At 39.2% G+C, this 14,997-nt stretch overlaps 1 protein-coding gene across 2 annotated transcripts; it reads right to left on the minus strand.

Moving 5' to 3' along the window:
- Window positions 1-6,330: 6,330 nt before the first annotated feature.
- On the minus strand, window positions 6,331-11,767 carry LOC145786844 (uncharacterized). Of its 2 annotated transcripts, none has more exons than XM_082598585.1 (3): window positions 11,652-11,767; window positions 7,230-7,390; window positions 6,331-6,890 (listed from the first exon to the last, which is right to left on the minus strand). In XM_082598585.1, the coding sequence occupies exons 1-3, from the start codon at window positions 11,656-11,658 to the stop codon at window positions 6,585-6,587; spliced, it is 474 nt and encodes a 157-aa protein (XP_082454711.1). In that variant the 5' UTR covers window positions 11,659-11,767; the 3' UTR covers window positions 6,331-6,584. The 2 variants fall into 2 exon arrangements, with proteins under 2 accessions (XP_082454711.1, XP_082454710.1); XM_082598584.1 differs by lacking the exon at window positions 11,652-11,767 and adding an exon at window positions 8,659-8,878.
- Between the last annotated feature and the right edge of the window lie 3,230 nt (window positions 11,768-14,997).

A 14,997-nucleotide genomic window follows, 5' to 3' on the forward strand; every position in this document is an offset into this window, starting at 1 on the left:
GTTTTGCTTCCTTAATTGTTGTTTAGATGGAAGGTCGCCGACACTGTCTTTGCCTTGCTGAGCTGTAGCTTCCATTTCTGGAGATATGTTAATATAGGCTAGTTGACATGTCTTGGCTTAGGTTCCTCTCCATTAACTGCCAATCTCCGACTGGATGTAGGAGAGCCAGGTCGTCTGCGTAAGCAAACTTCCTGGAGATGGTGTCAGACAGGTCATAGATATAAGTGTTAAGTGGTGAGAACGTTGCGCGACGTTCGCAAAGGACGTCGGCTCGACACCGCTCCAAAGTTTGGGGTTGTGCTTCGGCAAAGACACTCATAGCCGTACGAGCCAGGGGGCAGCTGTCCCCCTGTTGTTTCAAAACGTCGCGATTTCGGGCAAAATCTTGCAATTATTAGGGCAAAAATTGCAATATGAAAAGCTACAAAATTGTATGAATTAAGAAATACTATAAATTTATATCTTTTACCTATCAAACTAAGTAGCCTACAGCCTCTTATTTGAACAAGAAATGTGCCACAAAATTTTCATTTGGCACACCGTAAGCTATTGATGTAGGCCTATTGTATTGCATGGTGATCAAACTGTAGTACAAAATGCATTTAACCAACTGCATCATGCCAGTTTGAGCAGCCACCAAAATATGTTTCTAATACTTTTGTGAAACTGCCCAAATCAAAACGCAAAGTTTGCTATATAGCTAATTTTATTAATTTTCACAAATGCATCGTGTTGATTTGGGCAGCTGAAAACATGAAATTATCCGATGAAACTGATTAGTCTGTTTATGCAACTGCCCAAATTAGCGTGAGGCAGTTTCCCCAAAATGAACAATTTATTAATTTTTCCCATTTACATAACTGGATCGTCAGAGATGTACGTATGCGCCGCAACTTCTACGCCGCATAGGCTACTTGCGGCGTAGACTTTTTGTAGACTTTTTGTAAAGTTTTCGCGGTTTTTCAGCGCATAGCGTCAACGCATACTTTTTAATGTCTTAGTTGTTGTTTGCAATTTATTTTGTCAAACTGCGAAATGTTGACGTCTTGCAATCGCCCATTGTTCTAGTGTTGTGTCACAGTGTCATCTATTGTTTAGTCAGCTGGAGTTTGTTTGTATATCGCACTACTGCCTTTGACGCTAGAGTCCCACGTGGAGACTGAAGTCTTGCAGAAAAAAAAAAGAATTAGTTAAAACAACTTAGGCCTACTGAGAAATTAGTAAATTACGGGTCAGAACAGGAATGTAATGTAAGCAAGCAAGTAGGTAGTTGGTAGGCTAATGTCGCTCCATGTAAAATGTAAACAATGACTTAATTTGCTTCGTAGTGTGAAGTATTTTTAGTCAAGCAGTGTTGAAGGCGTTTGTAAGCAATTGTGAGCACTTTAATTTATATTAATTAAGTCTTGCATTTTGGGGCAAATCAGAAACTTCTCAGGCAATGAGCAGTGCAGCCTATGTATCTAAACAAACTCAAATATTTGGTCTCCGACCGTGATTACTTGCATGATGTTGTAGCCTACTCTGTATGTTATATGTAGTAGGCTAGGCCTACATTACTTTGCCTTTGCCGGTTATTCTTGTTGTAGGCTATGTAGCGTAGTAATGTGTAGGCCCAGTGGCGTACGCAGGATTTTCTCAAGGGGGGGGCCATTGAGAGTAGCGTAGCCAAGAATTTGAAAAGGGGTTTTTGACGACCGGCGGGCGAAGCCCGTCGGCGTTTTCGCTTAAGTTGACACCCAGCGGCGGGGGTCTGGGAGGCCTCCCCCAGAAATTTTTGAAAAATTACTTTGAATTTGGTGCATTCTGAGAGCATTTTCAACAAAAATGTGGGTATGAATATTCCTGTAAAATGGTGCTGTCAGGTGACATAGCAAAAGGATAAGATCATGTTTTCTTCGGCATTTTTCGGAAATAAAGCTAAGTCTCTATGTTTTCTTGTTGTTAATTCCTGGCTGAGATGTTTGAATCTTCAGTATTGGCAAAACTCGCTTTTTTAATGCAGTTTTGTTTAAAATTAGGCAAGTTTTTTTTAGACTGAAAGCATCATTCCAAAGCATAAAGAGACTGAAAGCATCATTCTCAATATCGTGACGTCATACGCGTGCCAAAGTGGGGTTGTAACCCCCCTCCCCCCTTAGCTACGCCACTGGCCATTGATATCCCAGACGTCTTCATAATATCCCAGTATGGTTTTAGTTTAGACTTTATCCATTTCTCTCTCCTTAATCACTATAATAGGCTTACAGAACACTATGCTACATTGGCATACCTGGGGTGATTGGGCCATGTATTTCGTATTGGCTTAGTCTATAAAACAACCTTGTTACAGTGCTTGCTTTGACAGAGCAATGTAAAACATATTAAATGCCTTAATCTACGTCATTAACTACTAAACCATTTTTAAGGGGGGGGGGGGGGCATGGCCCAATGGCCCCCTCCTGCGTACGCCAGTGTGTAGGCCTATACATACAGTAGGCTATAAAGCTAAGGTAATTTTTACTTGACAATTAAACATTCTGTTGCGTAAGTAGGCTATGTAGCCTAATTATATATGTTTTGTAACTTGATGAGCAGTTTAGCAAAACATGCATCCAGGGGCCAATTGTGAGAGGCTTTTGAGTAGCCTACTGCTAATAACACTAGTAGGCTAATGTTAAGTATCTCTGAATGCTAATAACAAAGAGTTGTGCAGTTCAGAATCTAAACTTGCTTGTGTCTGGCAGTTTTGTCTTCCATTAACCCACTTTTTAAAAATCTTATCAGAAAAAAGCATAGCCTAGAGCTTACTGAGAGAATTATGGCATTAAAAGCAACATCAGTCTTATTCAAACGGAATCATTTTAAAAATAGTGTTTTTTATAATGGGTTTTTAGGGAGCGACAGTTAGTATATTACTAGGAGCGACAGTTAGTATAATACTAGAATTTTCTTGATAGGCACTCGCCACATATCAAAGTTGTTAAAAAAACTCTGAGGCTGAGAGCCACTGCAACCAGACGAAGGAAGCCAGCGACAACAAACCCCGTCGGCTACTCCATGCTCTTTATAAGGACACTGGCGAAAACAGCATAAACGAGGTTGTAAAAGCGTACTTGGAAGAGAGGCCACACAAAGGACCATTAACCGTGGGCGCTTTTCCAACGAAAGATTTCCAAAATACTTTTTTTCGCTACAACACGCCAATACCTTCTTCCAGTGCTGCGGTTGAAAGAATGTTTTCAATGGGCAAAGACATATTGGAACCAAAAGGCAGCAAAATGTCAGATGAACACTTTCAGATGCTTGTGTTTCTTCGTGGAAATTCAAAATAAAACTTGTTTGTTTCGAGTGGTTTACCGTGTGAATGTTTGGTACCTAGCAAACAAAATGAGTTTGCGCCAGTGTATGCGCTGACGCCGCCAACTTTTTTTACAAGTTACGTTGACGCATGCGGCGTATAGTTTTTCGAACGTTTGCGTTTACGCTGACGGGGTCAATATTTTTTGTATACGCGTACATCACTGTGTAGCCTATCGTTTAGATTTGGGCAACAAAAAATATGAAATTATCTGATCATAGTCTATTTATAAAACTGCCCAAATTGGCATGATGCAGTTGCCTCGGCATCAAAATGTACAAAATCTTTAATTTTTTTTTTAATATCTCTAAATACATCATCTTGATTTGGGCAACTAAAAAATATGAATTCATATAAATCTAGTGAATACTTTTATAAAACAATTCAGGTGGAGAGGTTACAGTACTTCTTCAACCATAAACGGACATAGCTAAACAACACCACAACATTTAACAAAAAAATGTTATACCTGTTAAATGTAATGTTAATGTTGTGGTGTTGCTTAGCTTTGTTTGAATGGAGAGCAGTCTTTAACGTGCGTAGCTCAAGCGCACACCCCGAGAGTAGAACTTGTGCCGCGTGATCTTGAGCCGGGCGCGTAACCACTGAGCTAACGGGGCTGTTGAAACAAAATAAAATGACTTGACTGTTTGAATGAGCAGTTTTTACTTCGGAATATTACATTATTCTGTTCGTTTTTGTGAGACACAAAAACTTTTTATTCCCTTAATTTACTTCTAAAACTATACATGCTCAACATCGCTAGTTAGGTGAATAAAATGTGGTTGAGCAAGCAAAGCAAGCGAGAAAATTTTACAAAAAAAAAAAAATAATAACATATAGCCTACCGGTAGGCTACATGTAAAAACAAGCCAATAAACGCTGTACGAAATGTGTGGGTCCTTATACAGAGGTGGGCCCCAGCCAGGGTTTGGGAAGCAGTAAATACCGTCTTGCATGATTTTAAGTTATTGATTAATCAGCTTGTCTAGTAGAATTTTTTCTGTTGTGAAGCATTCAAAATGCATTAAACCAGCATTTCTTAAACTGGGGCAAATTTACTCCTGGGGTAAGTTTCCTCGTTTTTGGGGGTAAATAAACTATCAATCAAAATATCCACATCAGTTGACGGGACAGAAAAATTGTGCCAGCTGTAGGTATTGGTATTGTGGATATCATTTCACCATTGACGGAGATAACTGGAGATGATCTCAATCAAAACTTGAATAACATCATCATCATCAGTTATCTTCAAAACTTGCAGGAGGAGTCTGAACTGATATTTTCCCGAGATAAATACTGGCAGCATTTTGATGAAAGCAGGGATCTCTAGAGAAGGAGATATGAAGGCTCGAAGCGATTGCCTTATTCTTATGACACTACCAGGGCGGTAGTTTGTAGTGCTTTAAACATGTGGTTCTTTTTAAAATCGTAGAAAGTTTTGTAGTGCAGCTGGTACAATGAGCTACAGAAGGCAGTTAACAAATGTTACGTAGAGTATATTGAAAGAATACTTGTTTACAAAGACAGTTGAAAAGTTACCAGTAAGCTGTTTTTTTAACAAAGCCTTTGCGGTAGGCTAGATGTAAAGCAGTAGCAGTAGGGTAGTTGAATTAACAAGCAACCACGAGCATGCTGTAAATATCCAGGCCTGATGTTAATAGCGCAATGCAAGTTATCACAGCAAGATTTATTAAACTACTATCGGTGCCAATTGTCATTTTACGATAAACACAGATTATTTACGATAAACAAAAGCCCTTCTATTGTCAGACGTAATAAAAGCCTTCGTATCTCCTTCTTTAGATATCCCTGGATGAAAGTAGCAAGAAATTCTTTGGTATGTAAAGTGAAAGATGTTCCTGAAGCAATCCAAGAAGAATTTATAGAATTAACAAACTATTCTTTTGTAAAAGATGAGTTTCACTCTTGCAACCTAGAAAAGTTTTGGGTTAAAATAGGCTAACATTGCTATCCAAGGATAGGTATTCAAGCTCTGACTATTCTGGTCACTTTTTCTTCAACTTATCTATGCGAATGCGGCTTCTCTGCATTGCTTACTATCAAATCTAAAGCACGAAACCAACTTCATGTTGAATCCGATATTTGTTGTGCGTTATCTCCTACTTTACCAGACATTGAACAACTCGTTGCCAAAAAGCGAGGGCAGCCGTCGCATTGAATATAACTGATGGAATTTGTTACTTTCGTTTTTTAATAAATTAGTAGGCTACCATTTTATCTATTGGTAGCCTACTGTAAATCTGATAAGCTTATGCATCTTTGTTAAAAGGGTACAACATACAAAAAAGATTAAGAGCCACTGCATTAAACAAACTAAACTGAGTGAGCCCTTAAACAGCCGTAGGCTACCCCCCTCGGCCGGGGGTCACGGTTGCGGTTTTCACGGCCCTGGAAAAACGTATCTTTTATTTGACTAAATGCCTGGTGAACAGCTTCATTCAATTTTTAATATAATTACTGTCTAACATTTACCCCAATCCAACTCGATGCATCAGATAGCTATGAGTGAAGACACTAGCCTTAAGCTAACATGTGTGGGCCGAACTTATAATGGGGTCATTTGAGAGGAAGCAAATCGAAAATGAAGCTACAGCGAATGATCTGAGTGGTTGGTTGGTTTTGAATTTCTATCCTCGGACTGACAAAGCTTTTGATGCACGGCCGGTTACCGAGATTAACAGAGTAAAGTTTTTCTATTGTTGAAGTGTTGTTGCCGGAGAATTATTCCATTCACTAGGTGCCGCTGAATGGAGAGCAGTCCTAAAATGCGTTGCTCAAGCGCATACCCTGAGAGTCGAACCAGCTCCGCTTGATCTTCAGTCGGGCGCGCAACCACTGAACTAAGGGCGGACATGTCATCCAGTTCACCGTGATATAGAGTGATATAAACCGACCATCAAGCTCGTTCAGTAGCTTTAAGTAAGTTAGGCTATTCATAAAAATAAATTTATTCAACACGAAAGACATCTGATAATATCATTTTTTATTGTCTTTGGAAGGAAAAATTCTAAAAGAAACAAAACATGTATTCCCGCAACCCTGTCTTGTTTGTTTATGTGGGCAGACAAAACTAGAACAAACACAATTCCATGTAAGTTGGATTAAAGCTGATGGAGTATAGTTAGCCTAATTGGCAGTCTTCTTTGTTATGTGGACTTGATGGTCTGTATTATGTTTCATCAATTTTCGTACTCGCGTCTATTGGTCTCTCGTGTTGATGCTATAAATCTTCTTTGAGCGATTTCACTTCATCTTCGTATGCAAGATTGACAGTTCCCTCTGGACCGTCATCACTGTCCGCTAGAGGTCGTGCTGTCGTGGTTGCATCAGGTAGCTTGACCCCAATAGCTTCGGTGGAATCACAAGCCTCTCTGTTAACTTTACTAGTCTTTGTCAGGTCTTCAGAAAATAGTTGAAAAAGTCCCGCATTCGCGAGACTCTCTCCGTTCTTGCCAAAACTCGTTTCATTGCCCGGATCCTCTTCCATGCTTGCGACGTAGTCTGTATTTTTTCCCTTCATGCATGTCTAAATGAAAGTAGAGTTACTGTTTTATATTTAAGCAGCAAATTATATCCCACAATCTAATAAATACTACTCCATAATAGGTTAAACATAGTTTACAAACTACATGATCCAACCTGACATTATGATTAGTAGTTTACTGGCCCTACTAGATCTAGTAGAAAAGCAAGTAAAAAAGTTTCTGGGCACTACAGCTCTTTTTTTAATTTAGGTTAAATAGACTGTTAGTGTTAATATTGTTCAGCGCGAGCTCTATATTTTCTGAACGTACTTTTTCGTTGTGTTTTGTCGTATTCTAGCTTACATACACTAGGCTACTGCGTCGCACATTCAGTGGCTAACCTGAGTGAGAGAGGCCACGCACTTGGAGAAGAGGGCCGCAGCCACAGCAAACAGGAAGAACAGTAAAATTTGTGGAATCAACCCATCACTGGTGGTAATGTAAGGGACGGTGGCGACTGTTGTCAAGTTGGTTGAAAGAGCAGTGGAAGCAGTTGTGACATCTTCGATATATCAAATCGAAAAATTGATGCATGTTTGTCACTCAGACGATAATTTGAAACAAAATCAATGTAAAAATAAGTAGCCTAGGCTACGTATGTGAAGATAGCCTACATTTGTTTTGAATATTTGTAAGCCTAAATAACCAGGGATTCTTCAAAGAAAATTACGCCATGATATCTTTTAGCTCTGTGGGCGCCCGACTCAAGGTCAAGCGGCGCTGGTTCGGCTCTCGGGTTTGTGCACTTGAGCAAAGCATTTCTGGACAGCTCTCCATTCAGCGGCAGCTATGGGATGAAATAATTCCCCGGCAACAATCGAAAACTTCACTTTGTCAATCTTGATGACCAGCCCTACGTCAGTGCTTCAAATCCTGTACAAGTAGGGGAAGGTCTAGTTAGTTGAGCCAGAAATCAATGTTTCTGCAATACAAATTTAACGACAAACTTTACCAAAAATCCGAATCCATCATGATAAATTTCAGTCTTTTGCGGTTCTTGTGAGCATGTTTGTGTTTGCGACTGACCCCGATTTATATTATTTATCGGCATTTTGAAATTGACACTTAGCCGGCTCAAATGATACCCTAAATTTCACGGTTGAGCCACCCATTGTTCACGGTTGATCCACTATTATTTCACTTTCAAAAGATATCTCAAAAGAGAGCTCAATCTCCATCAAACACAATAAACTCTTCTCTTGAACATCTTGCAAATAAACAATCAAAAAATGTTTAAACTGTGTTTGTGTCTAGTGTCTTAAAATGAAATAACAGTGAAAACTGAACGAACAGAAATTTATACTACTGAAAACACTGAGAATCATTGAATAGGAAACTTTGCACGAAGGTGCTTTTACCTTTCTGAAAGGATTTCGCAAGGTTTGTGAAGAAAACGAACATTTGCAACCAATGGCGTTGCTATCGAAAAATATAAGGAGGGAGTGCGACAAAAATTACCCTCAAACTGGCGCATTACAGAAAGAATTCCTTTTATGGAAGTTTAAGAGGGGCAGTGGACCGCCCCCCGGCTACGCCACCAGTTCTACGCATCAATTACAGTACGGCACAACAAAACTAGGGCAGTACGTATAAGGACCATCGGCTCATAAACTACATTCCTTATGACAAAGACATAGCTCAACCGTGAACATTGCAAGTGGCTCAACTGTAAACATCGCCGCCATTTTCAAAATTCATGAAAAATTGCCAATAACCAACTGGCTAATCAAGCAACGAGAACTACTAAAACAAAGAGTAAGTTACTCTTACCTATCCCAGAATTTCGATTGAGACAACGATGAAACATCGTAGGAAAAAATAACATATTTCTTATTTCTCTCAAAACTACTTCTACCTACCATTTTACATTTAACTGCTTCACAATTTTTCTGTTTGTAGAAAATCCCTAAAACTACATGTGCTAATGGACTTCAAGTTTTTCCATATTTTCGTTATGAAACGGTTGACTAATCATGCACGACGTTGCGATAAAACCGGATGGATCAACCGTTACCCGGCTTAACTAACCAAACCTTCCCCTATGCCTATTCAAAACTTACGCTGTCAATCTCAGTGACCGGGCTTGCGTCAGGGCAGTGACGTTCGGTGGCTTAAACCGTTGGGAAAGCAACTTGGAAATATGCTGCAGTAAGGTAGTAGGCACGAAGGGCGTAACCGTCGGGCGAAGCCCGAAGGTGTGTTGCCGAAGGCAACACTTCCAGCGGGGGGTCTGGGGGGCCTCCCCCAGAAATTTTTGAAAAACACTTCCAATTTGGTGCGCTCTGAGAGCATTTCCAAAACAAATCAAAAATAAAAATCTGTCAAATTGTGCTTCGCTTATGTCGTGATCATACATCCATTTAATGTTTAGAAGTCATGAACAATCTTAATTTTAACGTTGCAGGACTAAAATCCAGTGTTAGACATGGAATAATAGTTGTCTAAATATTTAATTCGTCATGAATGTTCATTCTCAGATATTCAGTTAGACCTACACTACAAAAACTAACACTTAGGCCTAAACATTACAACCGCAAGCAATTTGTACAAAAAGCTGGATAAGTTTGCCTCCTGCGTATAGAAGCTTAACGAACTAAATATAGCATCCGCACCTGAACGTTCATTGGCGAAGTAACGTTATATCAACGCTGTAAAAAGGGCAAAGGCATGAGTATGAAAGCTAGTACGCTAAAGTACATGGCGAGGAGACATCAAAAAACAGCAACAATTATTTCGGCATTATGATGCTGTGCTCTGCACCGTGACGAGACACCATTGTGACGAGTTAGTCTATCCGCTCTAGCGAATGTTCGCATTGACGTCACTGGGAAAGCACAACTAACCTAACCATAACACATCTGATTGGCTAAGCAGCTGGTGACGTTTTGCAAAACGAGTGATGATTGGATAAAACGAAGGCGTTTTTTGACATTTTTGAATCTGGGAAAGCAAGTTTGATAGTTGCTTACCTGGAGCCTCAGTGATTGTTTCTGACAGAAGCGTTTGCGTTAATTGGCATTTATAGGCAAGACGTGCGGTTTGGTGAGGACTAAGACTACTCACAAGCGTTACGAGTAATTCTAGTCACGAATACAGTAATTTTCAAGTTAAAATAGACGTGATGAAAATAATAAGAAGTTAAGCCTAGAATTCAGTCATTATATTTTGCATAGTTTTCGCTCAGGTAAGCACTGCTTTTCTTGCTTTCCCTCACCGATCGTCACTGCGTCAGGGGCACAAAGATTATATAAGTAGGCTATATGGGAAACTGCAAAGAAGTTTTGTCGGACAACAGAAAAAGATTTTTAGAACCAACCAATAAAGCACCATATGCAATAAATTGAGTTTCGTTTTCAGCAGCATGATCGCTGTAGATTTTAACGGCCTGTTTTAGCCTGATGCTGCGAGTTCGATTTGGTAATAGCAATTTGCACTAAATTTCGGAACACAGTTCCCTAGTCATGTGCTATGACGAATGGTGTTGAAGTCAGTGAGTAGGCCTAGCAGTGGCGTAGCCAGAAAACAAATTTGGGGGGGGGGCCAAATATTTGATGAATTAAAGAGAACTACAAAGTGTTTAATTTAAGACATCTGCAGTGGCGTTTCCTGGTGGGTTAAGCAAGGGAAGCAATAAAGCTGATGGGGGGTTTGAAAATTTTTGGGGGTTGTGAAAATTTTTGCAAATTTACACTCAAATAATGGATTATAGCGCTTTCTGGAAACACTTTCAGGGTAATATTTGTATGAAATTTATAGACAGATAAACAGCTATTAACTTATTAAAGGTAGCTGTTACACACGAACGGGCAAAAGCTGCGGTTAAAATTAGAGAACACAAAAAAACCTAGCTACACAAAAACTACAAAAAAACCCAACAGAGTAAGAGATTTTGAAATTGCTTCCACAGATTAGTTAAAAGAAGCGTAAATCGGGTAAACTTTGCGCGATTTACGATTTGCAAAATTTATTGGTGTCTTTCTGTGTGTCTAAAACAAGGCCTGGGGGGTGTTAATAGCCAGATGTCTTGAAAAACAATATAAATTTATACAAATTATATTATATTTTCAACAAAGGGTTCAACTTCGAAATCCAAACTTTGAAAATTTGGGGGGGGGGCCATGGCCCCTTTCGCCCCCCCTGGCTACGCCTATGAGGCCTAGTTGTTTGTCTTCCAGGCCTACTCACTGACTTCTCGCGCAAGTCAGTGTGCCGTTGTTTTATGCGGTTCTTTTTGTTTAGCTTGAGGATGCTGTCTTGAATGCTGTCTATTGAGTTTATGTTTTGTCAGGCGTTATTGCTGTAAAATTTTGTTGAATCACTTGACCAATAGATTAGATGAAGTAGTTCTTCTCTTTCGGCACGGTTGTTGATTTTTGGACTCAGCCTACTTATGAATATGGCCTCTTTGAAGCGCAATTGCACTGCGTTGTTCTCTCTCTCGCAATGATTGCAAATTCAAAGTCGCCGAGGCACTGTTTCGTCATAGCACATGACACCATTCGTTATATAGCCTAGCACATGACTAATTGTGTTCCAGAAGCTGGTGCATATCCCTATTATTACTACAGTAAACTCGCAACATCAGGTTAAAACAGGTCGTTCCTATCTACATTGTAAAGTAAGCAGCGATCATGCTGCTGAAAGCGAAACTCAATCTATTGCATATGGTGTTTTATTGGTTGGTTGTAGAAATCTTCTGTGATTTGCACCATATCGTTTACTACTCGACTTAATGAGAAGGCCTGTGCTGTCATACAACTCACTTGCCATTTCGACGTTTCCAACTCTTTTGAAAAAAATTTTCAGAACATGGCATTGGCGAATTGTTTAGATGTTTAAATGTTTGTCTATTAGCCTATGTTTAAAAACTGAAATGTTTCATCAAACATTAAAATTGATTAAGATGAATACGATGTACACAAAGCAGTAGGCTAATACACCTGCATACCCTGGTTTTTAAATGTTTTGCTATCTGCAACATTAACATATAGTATCGGCTGTCTTGATGCTTCGATCTCAATTCTCCAAAATCCAGATTGCTTTTCAAAGCAGATTTGAAGTAACTCAGTTCTATTGAAACCGAAGAAGCCGAAAATGAACATCACAAGAAACAACGTGATTATGTTTCGTGTCATTCAATAGTTTCAACACAATGACTTCAGATTTAACTTTCGACTACAATAGCAGCATAAAAACTCTTGAATTACGTTGAAACAACATTTATTGGCTTTGATAAGGCAACAGCTTTCCTTTCACGAGTTGCTTCTACCACTTTGACCATTTAGTAGACACAACGGGTCATGTGGAGTTTCTTGTTCTACAGCAGTGGTTCCTAACCTTTTTTTGGCTGTTACCCTAATCTCCACCCTGAAGTGAGCTAATTACCTCCACGATCAATTTTCAAAACAAAGTTGTTTATTGCTATGTATTTCAAAGGACTAACTATGACAATTAAAGTGCAATACAATACCGTACTGAATACAAGATAACAATGCGCGGTAAACTTTCCATGCAAAGGTTGGGCCTGGACTTCAACCGCCAGATTTGTAATCCTGGGCTTTGTGGTAGGCTACTGAGGGCAATTCTTGTGTCGCTTTCGACATCCTGGCGATTGCGCTTTTTTGTCTCCATTCCCAAGACAGTTGAAAATCCTTGTTCACAACGATAGGCTACCTTGATGAAGAAGATGTCAGGATATTAAATGCCCGTGTCGCCAATGTTGGTGCGTCCTGGAATCTGCCAATCCAAAAGGGTTCCAAGCCTTTCCCCTTGAAATCAAGTTTCAACGCTGCGTTGATTCCGAGAGTGAAAATTCTTCTTTGGCCGGAAAGTCGTCATCATCTCACCTGGCTCTCATCATTTGTGAAGGGCTCAGTGCAACATTGGAGACTAGCCGTGCCCAAATTTGGAAAGTAGTTCATCTTCTTGGCTAGCTGGCTTAAGTGGTCCGCTATGTCCCCCTTCAACGCCGCTGTCAACTCAAGTCCGTTGCCTTCGAAGTAGCCTTTCGAGCGTCGAGCGTCTGAAACTGCGCCACTGTGCCTCTTCCAACTCGCTTGTTGCACAATTTAACCTTGGCGATAAATGCTGCTTTGGTGTCGATCAAACTTACATTCTTGCCTTGAATTAAAAGATTTCCTTTGTTTAAGTGGCTAAGTTTGATGTATAGACGTTTTAACTCAGCATTTCACTTATTTTTCACACATTTCACCAAACGACTTTCACTTATCGCTCTAAATCAGGGGTTTTGAAAACGCAAAAAAGGGAATATCTCAAAATGTCACTTTACAACTTTCTTGTTTTCGACCGTCGACATATTTTGCCATATCGAGGCAACTATATATAGGCCTAATATATCATTAGATATATCAACTAGATATCATTGCCCAGCAATGATAGGCCAATGTGTGTGGATTTATTAGCAAAATAGTAAGGTTGTAGCCTGTAGGTACTCCTACTGGCTTTCTGGTTCTTGTTTTTTTTGTCCACAGAAGTTCTACAGAGTCTGCAGAAGTTTTTCCATCCTCTTCGACCAATCGCCATCTTTCGGTGAAGCGGTGGCTATGTGCTCCAACCAGGCGGTGCTAAGAACCGCGGGGCCCAATTAGAAATGTGATGACGGGGCCCCTACTCTTCATAGCAAAATTTATGGGTGTTTATATATCATAAAATACATACCAGTACATACAAACTACAAAGATAGACATTTATTACTTGCTATAAAACAAATTAAAGGTAATGTGGATGTTTATTTACGATATGTTGTTTTACTTTTAATAGCAAAAAAGGAAAATTAGGCAATTAACCTTTAGTTTTTCAGAAAAAAACTTTTCTTGCCTTTTTATTAGCAAAGTCATTCAAAATAACTTCAAAGTCAATGGCTTTAGCAATCTCGCATTCTATAGAAAGCATTGACAAACTGTTAAGTCTTTTTTGCGCGATTGTACATCTCAAGTACGTTTTAATTAGTTTCAGCTTTGAAAAGCTTCTTTCCCCTGATGCAACAGTTATTGGCATCGTCAAATAAATCCTCAATGCAATGAAAACATTAGGAAATGTTGTAAATCTATTGTTTTCTATCAAGTGTTCAAAGAGGGCATACGGCTTAATTCTGGGTTGAAGGAAAGTTTTTAAAGCTTCAAGTTCTTCAGCTAGCATATACCCATCAATATCTTTGTTTTTTTCTGTAACAATCTTTTCTTCAGCGTCCTGTCTTCTTGTGGTAATTGTTAAAGCAGCTTCAAGGTTTGATGTGTGCTCCCTTATTTCCTCCTTTCGCATATCTTGAAAGCTATTTATAAATCCAAATAATTTTGCATGATCTTTAAGTTGTTTAAATCTACTTTCCATTGACTGAATAGCTTGATCGAGGACTAAGTTGAAGCATTGAACTCTGTACATTTCTTTTGGATCATCATTAGGTTGATCCTCTGCTGCATACAAAAACATTCGCTTCCTTCGACGTATCTTGTTTTCATGAAATTTTCTAGACTCCGGTGGTAATTCAATCGATTCAGCCAATTCATTTGCACCTATTAGAACATCATTAAAGCCTTCTTTTCTATAATTTCTTAGCCATGACAAGAGTGTTTCATATGACTCTATACCTTCATTAATATTTTTTGTTTCACTTTGTAGTTCCTTGCTTACGTAGTTAACTTTAAAAAGTACTTCATACCAAAATATCAAAGAAACACAAAATTTGTAGTCTTTTAGCTGGTTTGCTAAAGATTCAGCTTCTGCTTTTACCATCGGCTCATTTGTTATCTCTGATATTTCAACAAGAGCATCATATACTTCTCCAACCTGATAACGGATAGCTTTAACACTGTCAATGAGAAAGAATATTATTTCAACTTTTATTTTACGTTTCAGTAGTAAATAACCTCGTAACTTTAAACCTCGTAATACAGGAAGACCCCCGCTAGCGCGGGGCCCTTTCAAGGTGCGGGGCCCAATTTGATCTAATCCGTCAAATCGGTCTAAAACCGGCCCTGGCTCCAACTAGTTGGTTTTTTTGTTTTTTTATATCAATATTTTGGACTGGATCGTCATGCCATTGTCTGTTTGTTTGTCTGCAATTTTTTTCAACGTAATATGCCGAATTGG

This window comes from Aplidium turbinatum, chromosome 17 (genome assembly GCF_918807975.1).
Source record: "Aplidium turbinatum chromosome 17, kaAplTurb1.1, whole genome shotgun sequence".
Classification (NCBI taxonomy): domain Eukaryota; kingdom Metazoa; phylum Chordata; class Ascidiacea; order Aplousobranchia; family Polyclinidae; genus Aplidium; species Aplidium turbinatum.